General features: G+C 52.7%; 1 protein-coding gene across 1 annotated transcript in view; it reads right to left on the reverse strand.

Annotated features, from left to right (window-relative positions):
* Positions 1 to 2,578: 2,578 nt before the first annotated feature.
* Positions 2,579 to 19,911, reverse strand: part of CHRDL2 (chordin like 2) — a 29,272-nt gene continuing 11,939 nt past the window's right edge. The window contains 7 exon segments of the mRNA XM_056327683.1: positions 2,579 to 3,591; positions 5,338 to 5,430; positions 10,188 to 10,370; positions 13,037 to 13,231; positions 14,162 to 14,330; positions 15,717 to 15,772; positions 16,852 to 16,945. Of these exon segments, the coding sequence (XP_056183658.1) occupies positions 3,512 to 3,591; positions 5,338 to 5,430; positions 10,188 to 10,370; positions 13,037 to 13,231; positions 14,162 to 14,330; positions 15,717 to 15,772; positions 16,852 to 16,945 (870 nt within the window). The 3' untranslated portion in view covers positions 2,579 to 3,511.

Genomic DNA, 19,911 nt, shown 5'->3' on the forward strand with positions numbered 1-19,911 from the left:
TTCTTATGATCCTGGGAGAAATGAAGGTCTCTGACACTGGGCAGCGTTCAGGGTAAACCAAGGTGAAGCCGATATCTTCTCCCTCCCATGCCACTGCAGGGGAAGAAAAGCCAGAGGACCCAAGAAGTTATGGCTAGAGATGGATGGATAAGAATGGACGGGGAAAGGATGGGACGGATAGATGGATGGGGAAGAATGGATGGATACATGGATAAATGGATGGATGGGGAAGGGCGAGGAACACACCTAAGAAACCCATGGTTGCAGGTCTGCCATCTGAAGGGAGAGCTGAGCCCACCCCTCATATCCCTGTCGGCTCAGGGGTCACTTCAGGCAGCCAAAAGCCCTTGGTGCCTCACCACAGCGAGCAGAAGGGAAGCTTTTGGGTCTCCTCAGGTGGAGACAAACCACAGCTGTGTCCCTTGGACAGCAGACACCAGTGCTGCTCCAGGACTGGTGCAAGGCAAGATGGCTCCAGGCGTATCCCTTCAATCAAACTAGCAAAAAGGAATGTCATGCCGGTTTTCTCTGCCAGGAGCCAGCAGCCGAGATAGCGCGCTTGGCTCCTGCCTAACCAGATCTCGCCCCTTTGGTCTGCGCTGCTGCAGCGAGCGAGGGGGAACAGCAGCCAAGGCGAAAATGTTTTACTGTTCCATATAAAATTTATGGGGTGCCTTTTATGACAGCGTCCCAAAGCAGGGCTGCAGTAAAGGGATAACTAAAAGGCAGCAGAAAGCCTGATTTGCAACAACAGAGAGCTGGCAGTGGCGTGATGCCTGACAGCAGTGGAGAAGCTGACACTGGGGGAGAAGAGATGCTGTTTGGAGGCAGCCAGGGCCAGGGGATGCAGTGGGTCTGGGAAATGAAGTTATGGGAGGATGGAACAGTCGCATCATGCAAATGACATCTTTGGAGGCTTCCACGTCTTCCTTTTGTGGTGGGTATGTTCAGCACCAAACCCTGTTTGCTAGGACCAGCTTCAGTGCAAGGACAACAGCAGGAGCAGAGAATACCCAGTCCACCTCGGAGCATCTGCACCAGGGCAATGCCATCCGTGTTTCCCAGGAAGGGACCAGGCAGCAGTAACATCTCTTGGTGGGAAGCTCCTTGGGATGAGACTGCCTCTCCATCTCCATCTTGTGTCTCCATGAAACCACTCTCCAAAGAAACTCCCTCTTGCACATCACCGTTAACCTCCAAATCTCCCTGCCCAAGGCAAAGCTCAGCCAGGGGTCCAGGGCGATGCAGCACAGGGGCGATGCAGCTCTGTGGTTACTGATTTTTGGAAGAAATACAGGGCGCCGTGCTCTGGGTAGAGGTGACTTGCTGAGGGGTGGCAGCGACCTCACTCCATGCAGGTTCCTCTGCTGCTGCTTACCAAAGGGTTTCTCCTGGCCACGGAGCAGCCAGCAGCATTCACCACCCTCCTGGACACGGTAGAGAAATTCTGTGTGCGTGGCACGCAGCTGGTTTGCACTGTGTCAGGGCTCAGTATAACCTATACTGGGCTCAGTCACCTACAGATACCTGCAGGAGACCTCACGTTGTGAGGTTGCAGGGTTGGTGCTGGTTTTTACCAGGCCTTCCCTAGGAACCCAACCGGGCAGCTTCATTTCAGACACCTGCCACTTCTGGTAAATGAGCATAAATTGGGCCTCAGCTCTGCTTCAATTAGTGCACGCAAGAGCCAGTTAATTAGGTTGACGAGTGAGGGGTCAGGTTTCCCCCCGGGGACTGGCAGCATCCTCTCTGCCAGCACACAGCTACAGTCATGCACACAGCCATGGGGTGAGGGGTGGCTTTGCCCCCTCTCCCTTTGCCCCACTCTACTGGGGACACCCCTAACACCCAAAGCATCACTGGGATTTTTTTCCTTGGATAATTTTAACCAGATCAGCCCCGTTGCCTGGATCATTGCACAGCTCTGATGAGCAGTGCTGGGTCGGTGCCCACCGGCTGCTCCAATTATCCCTGGTTCCTCCTTGCTGTGGGTCCACGGGAGCTTTGCTCATTTGCTCGTCCCTCCTTCGGCCATGCATGGACCTGGTTTCCATCCACATTATGTGGCAAACCCCCCCATTTTTCTGGGGCATAACAAAGAGAGAAGGGGAAGGCATGGCTGTCCCCAGGGTGGGAGCTGCATGCATTGATCCTTTTATAGCCCCACGTGAGCAGCTGCCTGTCCAAGAGTGAGCACCTGCACCCACTTAGCAGCTTGCTTGGGCACCCATCCAGCTTGCCAGGACCTCTGATTTCCTGGCCTGGGTTTGCCCCCAGCCTTCACCTGAGCCCCGTGCCCACTGCCAGCCCCAAGCTCTGTTTTCAGCCCCAAACCAGCTGCAGACCATAAGCAAGTGGGGAGGGATGATCCCCTGATGATGAGCGAAGCATCCGTGGGATGTTCTCTGCATGCCTTGGTCCTGCATCCCAAACCCTGAGATGTTGCCTGAGTCAGAGCAAGGGGATTAGACCCCAAACCCCCCAGGATGGGGGTCCCACTGGGCCCCCCGAGTTGTAACATGGACCCTACGGGGAAAGGAGAGCCAACACAGGAGGCTGAATCAAGAAGACGCTTTAATCAGATTTATCAGACAGATCTGGATCTCCAAATAAATAGATTTATCAAAACAGAATAAAACAAGAAACCAGGGATAAATACATGTACCAAAACAACCTGAAAATCCCCCAAAGCTGTTTCCAGACAGGGGGAGGGCAATGCTGCTGCACACCCTCCTCCCCACACTGCAGAAATGGTCCTGTTCGCCCTTTGGGAGATGCCCCTCCTGTGAATACAGCTCAGTAGATATTATGTAGGATATATATAAATATATAGCATAATAACATGCTTAGTAGAGACCTTAGTGCAGCGTTTGAGGTCTCAGGCCTCAACAAGTCAACAAGTGGGTCCCCCCCAGAACTGCATCTTCAAGTGACCTGCAAAGAAGGGAAAAGAATCCTCCCAGCTGACACAGAGGATAAGAGACCCAAGATTTTCCAAGAAATACCCTTTGGAGGGTATTCGGCCGAAGAAACCCTTGGCAGATCACAGGGGCTCCAAGGAAAGAAATAAGGACGGTTTTTCTTTCTTTGCAGGTCATCTTTATGCCGACGGTTGGTAAAAAGCACGGGCACGTTCTGCTTTATTACTAGCTCCTGATGCTCTTCAGAAACGCTGGCGTGTCAGGGATGTATCCCACCTCCTCACACCGCACCAGGTCTCAGGTCTCCGCCGTCTCCCCCTCCTCCCTCTGCACACCCGGCGCCTCCCGCAGCAGGAGCTGCCGGCCGCCTCTTGCGCTCTCCGGCTGGAGAGAGGCACCTCCACCGCTGTGGCTTCAACGTGGTGCAGTTTGGTTGGTTTGCTGGAGTTTTTGTAATTTACACTAGTGTATCCTTTTATTGCTGTGCCAGTCTATTTAATAATGCAACTTTGTTTCTCATATATATGTGTATGCGTGTATGTGTGTGTGTGTGTGTGTTTAGATAATAGCTAGGTTAAAGGTTTTTTTCTTTACAAGTTCTTTGTTTCTTTCTCTGGGCTCTCTGTCATCCTCAGCTCTGACGTCTGGGCTCGGAAGATGTTCCAGTGACCTGGATGAGCAGAGATGGACACTCATTAGCAACAACCCCTGGAGCAGGAAAAAACACAATTTACCCCTTGTGTAGCACCCTCCACACTGGAGTACCCACAAGGACCAGGCTGGGAGAGAGGTGGGGAGAGAGGTCCACCCACAACGCTGGCCGTGGCCAGAGCAGTTCATCAGTGGTCCCACAATCCAGTCCTAGGCTTTTCCATCTTCCCATTAAAATGGTGTTTGAGGTCAAGAGGGGCCCTATATACCTCCTGCAATGCAATTAACAGCACAGCCAATGGCACTTCCAATGCTTTCCCTGGAAACCACCTACACGCTCTTAAAAGCCTTTTGCTTGCCCTCTGACTCATAATCAGAAAGCCAAAATCCACGTTTCGTGGGCCATGGGCAGGTATGCTTCTCTCCTCCCTTCTGTCACCCCATTTCTTTGGGGTGGGTTGCTCAAAACCCCCACGTGTACATTTTTTCCTGCTGCTGCCTCAGCCTCGGCTCTTCGTGCAGAGCTTTGGAACCACCTGAAGGAAGGGAAGATCCTGCTGCAGAAGGAGAAGAAACCCCCGCCTAGATCCCCTGACAGCCCCACTGGTGAGCTGCAGACTCCCCGCAAAGCAACTGCATCAGTGGGAGCTGGGAAAGACCCCCAGAATTAGCACAAAGTGTCCTAATCCCTCTCCTTGCTTCTCCCAAACATCAGCAAGCCCCTACGTGCAGGAGGTGGTGGCTGGAGGTGCTTTCCCTCTAGGTGGTCGCTTCCCCTGTAATCCCAGCAAGGATTATGCAACCCTAATGTCGTCATCCCCAGGGGGGGCATATTTTCCAGCTGAATTAACCTCCTGTTGTGAAGAAATCACCGGCCAATGCTTCCCTAGAACTTGCAGCAATGGCAGAGAGATGGTTTCACAACAGGGTTATTTGTCAGGGGAAACTGAGGCAAGAAGAAGGGGGCACGTGCCAGAGACCCCGTTGGGGTGCAAAGCCCAACCTGGCAGCAGGGACTTGAAAATCGCCCAGAGTTTGGTCAAGAGATGTTGTGTCAAACGGACTGGAGGTGAAAACAAATCTCCACCCTTGCTGGGGCACTGGGTGTGCTGGTATGCACTGGGCAGCAGCGCCGCTGCCGGCTGACCCGATGACCTGTGGGTGCTGGACAATATGGGAATGGCTCTGATCCGAACCTAACCCATTAAACTCTAACCCAGCCCAGGCAAAGAGGCAGCCAGCAGGAAATAGCACGGCAGTTTTGCTCCGCACAGGCACTCTCGGCATGTGCACTGGCATTCCTGCATTTTGTAACATTTACGCACATCCAAGAACATTAAAAATGATTTTTAAAAATATTTCAAGAGTTTATTTTTTTCAAATCCCTTGCATCATTGTTTTTTTTCTTCCCCCCGTAACACCAGATGGATTAGATATAAAAATCAAACAGTTTTACAGGCTTTGGAGAGACAAAGCCTTTGGATTTCACAAGCGTGCATCCACTTTTAGAAAGCTGGCTGCCCTTTCTGATACCATAAAGTGAAAATGTGACTGCTAACCAGGAGTGTTGCATATGCGTGTGAAGAGAGGTCAGCCCCAAGCCGGCTCTGTTTGTACAAGCCTTCTCCCAACGGTTCAGCTCCCCACACCATGCCAGGATTTACGCAGCCTTTGCAGAACGGCCAGAGCACAGCAGCAAAACACAGGGGTTGTTTGGGGCAGGGTCTGCTGAAGGAGTGGGGAAACGGGATTTCTCTGTCCCTACCTTCATTCGTCCTGGTGATCAGTCTGAAGTTCTGTGCTTCTTGCTTGAATTCTTGTTTGCTGATCTTCTTGGTCTGTATCAGATGAAATATTCCTGCAGAGGGAAACACAGAGCATCAGGCTCCGCAACACTCAGTTTAAGGCTCAGATAGGTTTGGATGCACACCACTCTGTCCCCTCCTGAGATGCAAAAGGGATGCTGCCTGCACGGGATGCCTAGGGGTCCTGGTTTGGTGCAGGACCTGCTGCCGAAGCCTGCTGGGAGGTTGGGAGTGAAGCCAGGGCTGGCCGAAGACCAGGAGAGTTCTCATTTGAAAACAGTAACTCCTCGTTAAATCAGAACGCAGCAGGGACAACGCTGCAAAGCAGGTGAAAGCAATAAGAATTTGTTGCTCTGAAAAGCATCTCGCACTGGAGGAGGTCTGATCTCCCCTAAAACTGTAAGAGAAATAAAGGTGAGACCAGCGGGAACCTGGGATCCCTGTCCTCTCTGCCCACTCTGGACCACCTATCTTCCCCAACTGCAGAGACCTCTCCATCCTCGGATGTTTTCCTTTCCTGGAAGCAGCTGGGGACCAAAGTTTTCCATCTCTCTGCCCCCAGCCCTGAAACTCCTCCAGGACAGAAAAAAACCCCAAATGACCTCAGCAGAGGTTGATATTTCTGCCTGTGCCAACACCGTCCCGTTAGCGGAGGTGCCTGACTCAGATGTTTGACCCAAGAAAACCAGAACCTGCATTTAGCAATGGAAGTGACCTTTCTGTGGGATTAGGGGTTACGATATTCATATTCGCCTGCGAAGCATGACAAACCAGGCAGGTATGCCTGGCACATCCTTCCCTACCTCTCGCCCAGGCTCCCCGTGCCTCCAGCCTCTCACTGCCAGCAGATGTGAGAGGCAACGTGGTCCCTCTTATTTGGTTAAGAGATGTTCCCCAATTCCCAGCAGCAATTACACATAAAAAGAGTATGTAAGGAAAGGGAACCGACTAGCAATCCGTATAAATGAGATGTGATGGACTGTGGAAAATTAATACAGGAAGTCAAAGACATCCGGAGAAATATGTGGATATTTGGACTATTAATAAGTCTTTTAAGTGGGTCAGGAGAAGAAGTCCTACCAGTAACAAAAGAAGATACTGGATGGAGATAATAAAACTGTTAATGACGCAAGAAAGGCACAAGTGTTCAATAAATCCTTCTGGTCTATACTTAGAAAGGAGCAGGAGACTGTGCTTATAGTCCCCATGGCTGATGAAGCACTTTCCAGTACATTAGTAACCAAGAGGATATTTTAAACAAGGGCTACAAGAGATAAACATCTTTTAATCAACCGACCTAGATAATGCTCACCCAAGAGCCCTCGGAGAGCTGGCTGAGACCTTTGGTCCCGTGGACGGTCATTTCTGACAGATGCCAGGCACGGGGGAGCAGTGGAGGAATGCAGACGATGCTCCAGCACGCACAAGGAGAGCTCGAGGTGGCGTAGATAAGAATAGCCCACTGTGCCCGCCATCCGCCAAAAAGGCATCGCGGGATAGAGCTGGCGAAGGGTGATGCCATTTCCTGGCGAGCAGATACCGTCCAACAGACAGGATCGCTCTTTGCAAAGTTTAGGATGAGATGGAGGGAGGTCATGGAGCCATTGGGCGCTTAACACCTTTCTTTTCAGGGGAGGTTTAGACTGGGTATTAGGAAAAATCTCTCCACTGACAGGGTCGTCCAGCGTGGGAACAGGCTGCCCAGGGATGTGGTGGAGTCACCGTCCCTAGAAGTGTTCAAAAAAACATGCAGATGTGGCACATAGCGGCATGGTTTAGTGGTGGCCTTGGCAGTCCCGGGTTAATGGTTGAACTTGATGTTCAAGGTCTTTTCCAACCTAAATGATTCTGTGATTCTTGGTGCTTTAGAAGCAGCTTATAAGAAAGCTGGGGACAGACTTTTTATATAGTGTCTCTAACTACAGGGCAAGGGGAGATGGTTTTGAACTAAAAGAGGGGGGATTCGAACTAGATAGAAGGAAGAATTTTTTTACAATGAGGTGGCGAGGCGCTGGCCCAGGCTGCCCAGAGCAGCTGTGGGTGCCCCATCCCTGGCAGGGCTCAAGGCCAGGCTGGACAGGGCTGGGAGCAGCCTGGGCTGGGGGGAGGGGGCCCTGCCCCTGGCAGGGGGTGGGACTGGCTGGTCTTGAAGGTCCCAGGTCCCTTCCAACCCAAACCACTCTGTGATTCTATGATTCTATGCTTTCAGCACTGCCTCAGGACCAAAAAACAAGCAGAGTCCAGTAGAGCACAAGGAAAGAATTAAGGACCAGCCCCACCTCCAAGGGAGAAAATTCATCTTTCCTAATTTTGGGGAGACAAGGGAGAGCCAGGGTCTTCTGCAGTGCCATTCTGCCTATCCTAAAATGGGTGCAGAGGACATAGAACTGCTTCTCTCTGCTGACTATGGGGGGAACCAACATGACTCTTTAAAGCAAGTCTAGTTCAAGAGACTGGTCTCAGGACTTGTTAAGTCATCTGCAGAACAAAACCTTGGTGAGTGGATGGGGATGGGACTATGGGTATACGTGGGTGTATGAGACCCACCCCAGCGGGACATCAATTTTAGCTGGAGCCCCACACCCTGTTTTGGGCTCTTCATTTCAAGAAAGACACAGAGAGAGTCCGGAGCAGAGCTATGAGAAGGACCAGAAATGTCTAACACCAAGGAAAGACTGAAAATAACTGCTTCAGCTGTCTAGGAGAGGACAGAGGTGGGAGCTGATGGCATCTTCAGAGGAAAGGAGTCTGCTCTTCAAACCCACAGTGGAGAGGACACGCAGGCATGAGCTTGAGCTGCTGGGAGGTTGCACGTTGGGACAAGTCTTCCCTTAGGAAGGGGTTTGTGGCTCTAGAAGAGATTAGATGGGCCGTAGAGTCTCTGTGGCAGGAGATCTTCAAGTAAATGCCAGAAGACATGGGGATGGCTGGTCCAGACTGCACAGGTCTTTTCTAGCCCAGGTGTGAGGATGTACAAGCATGATCAAACACTGGTGACCAATGAAGGTCCCAGGACCGTGCCTCCAATACAGCCCAGGCCCCCGGTGAGGCAGGGTGAAGGAGTCAATGACAGAGCCTCCAAACTGTGCCGGTCCCTTTCTGATCCTGCCTGTTCCTTTGGTGCCCTCACTCCCCATGATAATTCCTGCTCTAAAAACATTGGAAAGTCACTTCTCAAAAATCCTGAGGTGTGCAGACCCCTCAAAACACGGGGAAGCCTGCACTGAAACTCATCTGGGGGCTGGTTGTGCACCGCGAGCAAGCTGGGTAAAGCTTTCAGCTGGGTGTCGGCGCCGGTTTCTCCTCTCAACTCCTGCCTCGTGGAGGAAACTGTCCCGGCACAGAAATAGATGAGGCCACGTAGGTATCATAAGCCCATACAAAGGCAGATGGACAGGCTCCAGGCGTGACTTGCAGCCTCTTTTCTCCACACATGCTGCTCTGTTGGTCGAGTGATGGACCATGGAGAGGTGGAATCCATATGTGACTGAGCTCATGCTCTTTCCCAATAGTAACACTTTGCTCTGCCAAGCAAAAGAGCTGTGTTGGCCTCGGGGACAAGGGCCTCCCCTGTCCTTGGCTGGCAGGGCTCAGGAGCTCCGTGCAGACGTGAAGCTTTTGGCCTCAGAACATGGCAAGAAGGTTTGGGTGGCGACCTCTGCCAAGGAGCGAGGAAACAGCGGGGCCCAGACAGTGCAGGCTCAGAGCTGTCCTCCAGCTACAAGGTGCCATTGTGAAGGAGGCTTTGCTGAGGCAGGGGGGAGGACGAGGAGAGGGGCACCGCAGAGGATGGAGGATGGCAGGGGGAGGATGGAAACATGGTGGCAGCCAGGGCTCCATCTCTAGAGTTAATTTCTCCAGCTACCATCCACCTGTGCCCACCCTTGGCAGCTGGGAAGAGCCAGTCACAGGGAGGGCTGAGGTCTCCTTAGGGAGTGAGGTGAGACATGAATGTACCCAAGAGACCAGAATATCTGCCTACACATGTCCAGAAGACACGGGAAGAGGGTTGCTGTATCCCTCGGTAGGGTACGACCAACCTCAAGTGCTCAAGGCACAAGTTTTTGCAAGGGATAGAGTATGTCCAACAGAGACTTGGAGTTGGGGCACTGTGATGCTTTCCTGGTCCCAAGAGAAACACGACACAGATATCTACTGGGTCAAGTGTCCCTAGTAGAGGTAAGCACCTCTGGTCCATAAGAGTGTTGCAAAGCTAAAGGTATGGAGAGAGAGCAAGAGATTGGAGTAATTTTGCCAGTGTATTTGCCATGCTTCAACCTCTGGAGGACACACCAACAGGAGCATCCAAACCCATCTGTCCAAAAAAATGGGCTGGGAAACAACTCATCCCCTCTGTGTGCACCTTTGCAGCAGCTCTGCAACCTTGGCTCCCAGTAGTGGGTGGACCACAGTAAAAAAAAGAGCAAAAGCAAAAATCTAGAGTGACCAGAACATTTTTGTTTGTTTGTTTTCCATGTGCGTTTGGCATGAAAGCAGGCAGGTTTGGAGGAGCAGCTCCATAGTCCTTGCCTTGTTTGCCCACGTGCTGTGCCTCTGGATGGAGTTGCAGCTTGTGGTGGGGTATGCTGGGGCCAAAAGTGGTTTCCAGCCCCTGGTCTGTCTGCAACTGCAGCAAAAGAGCGTGAAAGGGGGGAGTCACAAAAGCCAGCCTGCTGTCAGCAGGTCTTGACTCACCCAACAAGGTCTGGAGCACTACTAGAAAAGCCTGAAAAATTGAACAAAGCTTGGAAAGCACCAGGTTTCCACACATACCTCCTCCATTGCTGGCTGGTTTTGTTAGAGTACTCACCTTTAATCAGCTTCCAGTTGTAGATTTCCACCTCTTCGGCGGGCTCCTTCTCGATTGCGATCGTCCTGAGGATCTCCTTGGAGGTCTCTGAGCTCGGCGGCACAAACATGTACACCAGGATGCGGTTGGGGTTCTTGCCACACCGGGTGGTGACTATTTCATCAGTGGGTTTGACTCTTGTTTCTGGGCAAAAACAAGGACAGAGTTCACTAAATAGGAGCAGGAAGGAGCTTGATGGAGCCATCTCAGCACCCAAGTCAAGGGAAGGGCATCTCACTGGGTTTGATGCCATGTGGCACAGCTGCATCACTGCATGGGTCCTTGGCTCCCAGGGTCCGATCCCCAGTGCCAAGATGAGCTGCAAAGGGAGATGCTGATAAAGGATCTGTGGACCTGCTCATCCCTGTATTTTCCATTCCTCTTGACTCTGGCAGCCTCTGTGCCCGCAGGGATGGGGAAGGGGGATTTTCTCTACCTGGATCCCCCACACCCACTGCAGAGAGCTTGGTGCCATCATCACCACAAAGCTGTGGGTGGATTCCCTGCTTCCCGTCTTGCTCCCGCTGCCGTCGCGGAGGAGCAACGTCAGCGAAGTGAAGGGATGAGCCCCGCAGCACAGGAGCCAGCGCTGTGGCTGGGCTGTCTGGGCAGCATGCCCGGCTCAGCCCCACGGGTGGGCTCAGCCCCAGCATCAGCCCCCTCCCCACACGGGGTGCAATGGTGGGGAGACCCACACCAGGGCCACCCACCGGTGGGACGCTATGTGACGTTTTCAACATCCTTGGTAAAGGAGAACCGCTAATTTTTACGTTTTTTTAATGTATCTGGAGTAATTAAGAATCCCCCATGGTTTTGGAAGGAGATTTATTGCCTTTGGTTGTGGTCCTTGGAACGCAGAGGAGCCCAGCTCTGCTGAATTTAGCCTTGTTCTCCCAGTCATTTTGGATGCTGAAGCTTTTTACACTACTCGAAAGTTTGGCTATAAATAGACACGTGGGGTTTATTTTAGTAGGACAGTTATTTTAGGCCTGATTCTGCTCTTGCTCGTGCTTTCTGGGCGGTCCTGGGCTACTCTTCTCAGAGTGGGGATGGAAATCCCAATTTAAAAGGATGCAAAGCAGAGCTTTTTCAGGAATGGGAAGACAAGCGTTCAGCTCTGCAGGCTTGGTGTCACGCAAAGGGGGACAACCACAGCCCACCACCCTCATGCCTGCCATCGCAGGGCCCAGGAAAACCTCTGTCCCAGACCACTAAACTTCACCCACTCCAGGGCTGCTCTTTGCATCGAGTGAGGAAGCCCCACTTTCACGACAGGGGAGGAACCGCACTTCCTCGCAGGTACAACAGGTATTTAACCACCTCGGAGCTTCACGCTGGAGCCACTCAATGGCCAACAGCGTCGGTGAGGAGGAGGAGGGAGCCAGGGATCCCGGCCACCGGCTCTGCACCCAGCGGCCACCATGGTCTCCCCATCCAACCACTGCATCACAGCAATTCCCCTTCGACTGGGATCCCTTTTGCAAACAGAAATCACTCGGCATTTCTCTCCAAGCTACCGGGTACAAAGAAGAGGAGGACAGTCACGGAGACTGCCTGGGAAAGAAAATGGGCAAAACCTCTGTGCAGTGAAGCAAAGGACAAGCATGGAACTTGGCTGAACGATGTGTGTGTATGTGTGTGTGATTGCTATCTATGAATACTGGAAAGCCAGAAGAAAATAATTTTGGCTGGGTCAGAGTGTTTAACTGGAAATAAATGAAGACGGAACAGCAGACAAGAGATCCCAGCAGAGAAAGTTGCAGACTTTAAACCAGAAAGACCCACTATAATAGGAAGGCAAGACTGGAAGGGCTGTGCTCAGTCATCACATCCCATTCCCACCAGGCACCACGTCATAAATCCTGCTCATAAACATATCAGAAACCTTATTAAAGCAAGCTGAGCTTCTGCCTTTCACTCCCCCGAGGAGGCCATTCCAGAACTTCACTGCTCAGAGGTGGAAAACCTTAAAAATCCCAGCTGAAATTATTTTGCAGCCTGTTTGCCCCATTCTTAAATGTGGCAATGCCCCTTGCTTGCTCTCCCTGGTAAGACCCCTCCACAAGACCACCTTGAAGATGCACATCAGAGGAGATCACCCAGAAACTGCTGCATCTGCACATCAGGCTCAAAGACACTCAGGCATCTTTAGTCTCTCTAGGGAAGCAGTGCGCGGTCTGTGGTTTAAGGTAAACAGCTTTCCAAAGACCAAGAAGCAGATGAGAGACCCAAACCCCAGTGAACATGTGAAAAAGAGGTCCTCTCCACTATGTCCCAGCCCTAGCACCAGCCCAGGTCTACCCTGCCCGCCCCAGTAGTTGTGGGCCTAACCCTCCACTTCCAGGGAGAGGGACGTCAACTCAAATTCAAACCATGATTGCCATGGATAACCCTGCACCTGGAAAGTGTCCTGATTTCAAACGTACATTTCAGCTGCCACAATTTAACCCCATGACTTCTTGTCCCAGCTGGAGGTCTGGAGAACAGACCATGCCCTTTCTCCAGAAAGCATCTTCTGTCTGTCTGAAGACTTTTAGCATGTTCCTCCTTGGGCATCTTTCTCCAGACTACACACACCCACCAGATGCAACTTTTTGGGATCAGTGCATCTTCCTCACCGTTGGGTCATTCCTGCTGCCCTCGGAAACAGGCCCACCCTTACATCAGTGCTTGCCCTGCTGAACTCACCCGGTGTCATTCCATGTCACCAGCAATGCGAACTCCCACACATCTGTCTGCCTGGGGCTTTAAACCAAGGCTAAAGGAAGGAACTGGAAGGCAGCTGCAGGAGCAGGTGGGATCCCACCTACCTGGACATATTTTACAGCATTTCCCATCTACTTTCTCTGGATAGTCACATGGATACTCCTTGGGGCACGTGATCTTCTGGCAGTCCTGGACACCGTCCCTGCAAGTGCAGAGGATGCAGGGCAGGAGGCCGTAGAGCCGGAAGACGGGGTGCCACACTTCCCCGTGGGAGTAGGTCTTCCCGTTGTAAACACAGGCTGGAGGAGAGAGAGAAAAGGGTTGCTGGTGGAAATAAATCCTCCTCCTCTTTGTACACCCAAAGCTTGGTGGAGCTCAACGCATTTCACCACCTTAGAAGCAGGTGGCCCTGCTGTCTTGAGGAGCATGGTCCTCTGGCAGCACATCTGGCAGCAGTGGACACTGGGATGTTGCAGCCACCCCAGCCAGGAGGTGCCATGGGGCAGGGGGACCAGGCTGCAGAAGATGGTGGCTGCGGGGGTCAACCACCCTGGTGCGGTGAGTGGTAAGTGTGGGCAGGACCTCACCTGCCTCCAAGCCTCTGCAAGCCCAGGGTCCCTCCGAGGCTGTCACAGGCATGAAGCACAGTGAAGAGTGCCACCTGCTGACTCCTCCACGAAAATTTTTGGAGGTCCCAAGATTTCCTCCAGGACTTCATCTCCAAGAACTGGGAAAAGCCCTTCTGGAGACACAGTGGTGGTAGAGCCCCCGAGAGGAGAAGGAACCTGTCTTTTCCCCCTTGGCTCCATGGAGTTGCCTCCTCATCTCACTTTCCTACTTCCTCCTGCAGGAGGAAGACCACAGCACTGGGACAGACCCAGCACATGGTAGGTAGATGCAAGGAGGAAAGTCTGGTCCCTCTGTGGCACTGTCCTGGAAGGACCACGTGGAGTCTTCCAGCTGAGGACCTCCCTTCCCAGGTCCCAGCTCTCCAAAACATCCCCAGGACCAATCTTCTTCCAATCCTTTTTGGAAAGTGGTAGATTCATGCACTCCAGAGGCTGTGGGCCACAAGGGCTGAAATAGCTGGATGAGGCTGGCAGTGGAGGAGTGAGAAGTAGGACATGGTGGTGGAAACCTACTGCTGAAACAGATTCCCTGGAGAATTCAAAGTCCTGGAAAAGTCACCTTAGGCCACATACAGACTACCTGGCCCCTCCATCCCTTACCTTTCTTGTGCTTCTCTTTCAAGACAATCTTCACAGTCGTGCCACCTCCTCCCTTGGGTTTGAAGCTCCTGGGAATGAATTCCAGGGAAGAACTGAGAACAGTGGACACGGTGGCTCCGGGTGACTTCCTGCCCATCGCATCCCCCAAGCACTGGTCTTGCGAGTGCCTCTGTGAGCAGTCAGAAAAAAGAAGGGGACTGAGACCCAGGCGTTTGGATTGTTCTCACTCCAGAGCACACTGGACAAAGCCCTGCAGTGGCCCTGCACACTCTCCAACAGAAGTGGAAAACCCAAAGACCACAGGGATGAGTAATGACCCAGGAGCCATCCTGATGCCTTCCGGTGCCTAAAAGGTGCTGAGCAGTTTGTGTCAATGCCCCACACTGGTGTCCTGCCTATGCTGCATGTGGGTCACCCTCGGGGCAGCACCCTTCTCTTCCCACACTCAACCCCATGTCCTCAGAGAAGCACATGAGGTCCTACATCACTAACACAGGCAGGGAAACGGGCTGGTCTTTGCTAGATGTCCACCAGGAAAGTGAGGTCTGGCATCCGTGTGACCTAAAGAGGATCAGGGGTCCTGATCCTGTCCAAGGATCGGGACCTTGGATGACTTGTCCAAAGATGGGCCACATCCTGCCCTCTCACCTGGCGGGCACCAGGAGGGTTGGTGTAGGGCTGCCATCCAGCAGGACTGAAATCCCAGGAACATCCCGGGCTTCCAAGAGCAAACTGCTGGGACAAGACACGCAGTACAAAGGGTCCCCTTGTGTCTATTTTGGAGGTTTTATAGGTGGTGGAGGTGTGATGCTGGCATTTCACCCAGCAGTATGGAAAAGGGCAGGGCCAGGAGCTGTAAGTGACCTAATCCCACAGACCTGGCATAGGCTGCCCGGCTCTGAAATGTCACCGTGAATGAACCCTCGGCAGCCAGGGAGTCACTTTTTCCTTGCTGGGGCTGCCGATACAAACAGCCTGGGGAAAGCACTCTGGTGGCCAGCTCCAGAGCTGGCTGCTCTGTGGGAGTTACAACTGGAGGCAGGACAATTCTGAGCCCCAGGTGGAGAGGAGACACCATCTCCTGAAGCAAAAGCCCCCCCAGGAGAGATTTGGGCCATGCACTCTATGGCTAAGGGTCATGCCTAGCTTTCGGTCACCTCTGAGTTCCTCAGCTGTTCTAACCTACTGGCCAACCTCAGCCAGGTTGTCCAACAAGGAGGAGAAGCGCCCAAGATTTCCAGTTCCTGCAGGTGTTATGCTCTTCCAAAGACATCAGAGATGCTTCAGAGGAAGAGGATAAGAGTCTTTTCCCTGGTGGTCTGACGTCCCAGCCTATGCTGATGGCCCTCACCTAGAGTCAATTTCAAGACACAATTCATCTGCAAAGCAGGTGACTCTGGTTTTGGTGTCCAAGGAACCTACTGCCCTCCTAGAGCTGCTGTGGGTCATTTCTTTGTAGGAGACCACAGCCAAGGGCAAATAACTATCTTTGAGCTGTTTAATGGGACTGTGCTAGAAGCAATGATCTGAATTCTAAAATGCAAACATCACGTACAACACCTCTGTTTAACTGCAGGGGTTCCTCTTCTGTGGACTTCTCATATGAGCCATCTGCAAGGCAAAAACATTGTCCTGTGAAATGCTCCGGGGTTGGACGAAGATTTGTTCTCTCTGACTGAAAGCAGCTCTCCTCAGGGTGCTGGCCCACCTGCGAGGTCTGGAGGGAGGAGTTTTGGATATGCAGTTCACATCAGCCAGAGCAAAGGGAGCCATACCCCAAACCTCTTTTTATCCCCCCTATTAACAAGCGCTCAGCTCCAAGAAGGGCATGGCCTTGTAGCTTCTGAAGTTAGGTGGCATGAAAACACCCCAGAGGTAGAGTGTTAGGTGATGGGGGGATGGTTAAAAAGAAATCCAAAGACATTTCTCACTGAGTCAATGACATGCCCCAGCTGCACCAAAGGAAACTAGGAGAGAGGAGCAGGAATTGCAGAAGGGGAGAGCTTGGAGGAGGCACCTGGAGGAGGTCAATCTGTGTCCATGGCCAGGAGACCACTATGGCCTTCCAGCTTCATAAATATTTCTAGTATTAAAGAGTCATTTTATGCTGTGACTTCCTTGGCAGCAGGGTGTGAACTTGCCCATTTGCTCTCGAGTCTGTCTCACCTGAATAGAGGGAGCTTGAGTCTCTCCTCACTCTCCCAGGGGTGAGTCAGGGGAAAGAGCAGCAAATTCAGGAGTTTCTCCCCCACGGAGAGCTGTGGGAGTGAAACGCAGCCATGCTGTACTGGGGTGGAAGGGGGATTTCCCTGACTGTCCTGGAAACTTCCCTGGAGCAGCAGCAGCATGGACCACCTTTACATGGTCCATACAACCGTTTCCATCCTGGTGGGTGAGTGGTCTGAAAGACTTTGTCCTCCACGCAGGTTACATCTCTTGCACAATGCACCAGTGGCAGGGCAAAGAGCTCAAGCCCTAGCCAGCGCATGGGCTGCAGGGAAGCAGGACACAACTAGGTGTGGGAGGAAAAGCATGTGAGAAAAGAAGTGAGCCCTCATCTTTTGTTTCTTGGTGCAACCAAGACATCCAAAATCCTGCTAAACTGGCTTGAAATGTCTCCTGCCAGGTGGTGGCAACCAGCTGGGGGATCCCAGCCCTCACTCGGGAGCAGCTCCTGGGCCCTTCATTACCTTTGCAGACCTGGCAGCAGGAATCCGGCACGGTTAGGGGAGAGGAACACAACAGCTCTGGGCAGGTCACCAAGCCACAGTAAATCTGGCCTTCCTAGGGGGGAAGGAGAAAAAAAACAACCAACATTGTCAGCATTACAACGATCTGAACAGAGCTGAGTGTCCCCCGTGTTGGGATTGCAGATCTAGCATAAATCAGAAGCCCTCCCCAGTAGCCCATCCTCAAATATCGCCAATCATCTGGCAACTAATGAAAGCTTAAAATCTCCCCCTGCCACACTCTCCATCCTGTGGGATATAGCATGGTGGGTGGTGTCCTCTCCTGGCATGGCTGGTCCATCACTTGCCAGTCTACGTGCTCGTGAGTGGAGTGGCCTTCCCCAAAAAGGGGCAGGCAGTGCCTTCCTCTCAGGCATCATTAGTGCTACCAGATCTGAAATAGGCACCACACACCTGTAAACTCTGCATAACGCCCACCAATTTGAAGTGGCATGAGAACCTTTTCTCTGACATTTCCCAGGACAAGGACCTGGAGGAGACAGGTAGCAAGGGGAAGATGATGCTGAACCCAGTCCCAGGTCATCACCACAGCTCTGCCCTCCCTCTGTCTTGGGTTATCTGATAACATCAGAGCCAAGCACACAAAGACTGGGTCAAGAGCTGTGGATGGACGTTCAGGTGTAGACCTCCTTCCCCAGCTCGGTGGTTAGCTTGGAAAACATCGTCACTGTAATGATTCAAGCTGAAAACCACAGGTCAAGGCCAGTCTTGACGTTAGTGCATCCCAGTCCTACTTCAGTCAATGGATTTGCACTTGTTTGCTGCAGGGCTAAGTTCTTGCTGCTTTGCAGAAGGGAAAGCAAGGATGTTCCACTGCCCAGCAGCAGCCATACCTCAACAGCAAGGTCTTCTTCTCCATGCAGCAATTTCCTCTGGGGTATCCACAAGCTCCCAGTCAACCAAACCCAAGAGGTTAACCAAGGACACCTCTTTAGAAAACCAAACGACAGCAGCTTCTTCTACCATCAGGAAGCCAAGCCACGGTGCAGGGGACATGAAGAGGAGGAGGAAAGTTTGGTAAGCGAGAGGATCTGGTGGAGGTCACTGCAAACCAAACCCTGCTCTCGGCTTCAGGGACCTCCATGGGGTCCGGACCTGCAGGGAGTGGTGTTTGGCCATGCAGCCTCCTCTTTCTTCTTCTGACCAGCAGCTCATGGCAAAGACCTGCCTCAGGCGGGGAAGAGCAAATGTCAAAAAAAGCAGGATTTATCCTGGAGGCTCTGGTCTCAGGGCAGTTTTCAAAAAGGTTTAGACCAGCTGTTCACGCAGCTGTTCTAGCAGCTGACAACATGAGACACAGCCCGACGAGACCCCGCCGCTGCAAGGCTCCACAGCCACCCTTTTATTTTCCCCTTTGTATCCAAGGCATTATCCTGCTGGATAAACAGAGCCTGAGCGAGAGCCAGTGCCTCTGAGAGGGACACGGAGCTCCACAGGCTCCTGGGGATGGTGGCCGACGGGGTGGGAAAGCAGGGCCAGGTGGGCACATACAGTTGGATTTGAGGGCTCCTTCCCAGCATTTGTCCCCAGCCTGGTGGGCTGGCCTCCAGCTGGGGTCCATAAGAGAGGAACCACCCTCAAAAGCTGTGTAATTTCTACATCTAAGCTACTTCTCTTGCCACCTAGCTCTGAGATGTGCGCAATCATCAAAGGCTCAGATCAGCTCTCCTGGTACCACAGATACTTCACCATCAAGCATCAGCTGATGGTAACCACCGTGTGTGTGCTCTTGGCATGAGGGAGGGAGGTGGTTTGGGCTATCTCACCCCTTTTTCCTTTTCTGGCCAGGCTTAGTCCAATTATTTGCTGCAAGCAAAGCACAGGCCAGTGGAGCCTGGCCCCATCGCAGGGCTCAGTACAATGGGTGGTGAAAGCGATGTCTGCAGCCCTCTTCTTTTATATGGCAGAAGCTGAGCTGGTATGAGCAGTTCCCCACAGTGTCCAAGTCCAGAGTCAGCGCTTTCAATCCCCCTTCCTCACTCCCTGTCAAGGAGGAGGAGCTGCTCCGTTTATCTCCTGACACTCAGCTCCTGGCACACACAGCCCCACGCTTCGTACACCTTCCCCATCACTGCTGGCCAGGCTGCCTCGCGCCTCCTGAGCAAAGAGTCAGGACTTGGGTTTTGATGTTTTTTCACAGGATCCCAGCCTGTGGGAGAGGGCTGGACAGAGAGGAGCCAAGCTCTGTCTCAGTGCATGGCTGGAGGCTCACGGAGAAGGAACATCCCTCCGTTACTGGCAATGCATGGTGAGTGGGCAACCCATCATGATGATGCACACTGAGGACCGCACAGCATCCTGGCCACCATCACAGCCCTCAGGTAGGGCAGTCAGACCCATCAAGGAAGATGGGCTGGCAACGGTCCTGCAAAGGTTCTTGCAACTCAGCGTGAAAGGCAGATGCTTCCCACAAATGCTTTTTGTAGACAGCCTGGAAAGCACATGCACAGCCCCTCTCCAGGGCACAGCTCCACACGCAGTGTGCAGGAGTTTCCAGTTGAGACCAGCTCCTGGTGCTCAAGCACATCTCAGTGCTGGGTTCAGCTTTGACTTAAATCCAAGCAAGGGGGATGAAGATCGCTAGATGCCTGCCCATAGCCACCTCTGACTGCTAGGCTCCACTGCCCCTGTCTCTGCTGTCACCTCCTGGCTGCGCTGAGGGGTGAGCCCCAGCCATGCAGGGCAGGAGCTGGCTGCTGGAAGCACCATGAGACCCAGGCGCCCAGCAGCAGTTGGGAGCCACCAAATCCTTTCTGGAGCTCAGGTCAATCTCACCAGCTCAGGACCAGGCTCGACGTCCCAAGAACTCCTAAAGCCCAAAAGCTGGCACCTCGTGCCTGCATTGCCTTGCAGGCATGCTGAGCTCCCCAGGTTCCCTGGCTACAAACCCCACCTGCTCTGCAGCAAACACACACATGGAAAGGCTCTCGGTTATCCTCTCCACCAGCCATCTGCTGTACGATGCCTCAGTGGGGCAGGTGGGGTAGCTGGGTGCTGCTG

The sequence above is a fragment of the Falco biarmicus genome, chromosome 2, assembly GCF_023638135.1.
Source record: "Falco biarmicus isolate bFalBia1 chromosome 2, bFalBia1.pri, whole genome shotgun sequence".
Taxonomy (NCBI): Eukaryota; Metazoa; Chordata; class Aves; order Falconiformes; family Falconidae; genus Falco; species Falco biarmicus.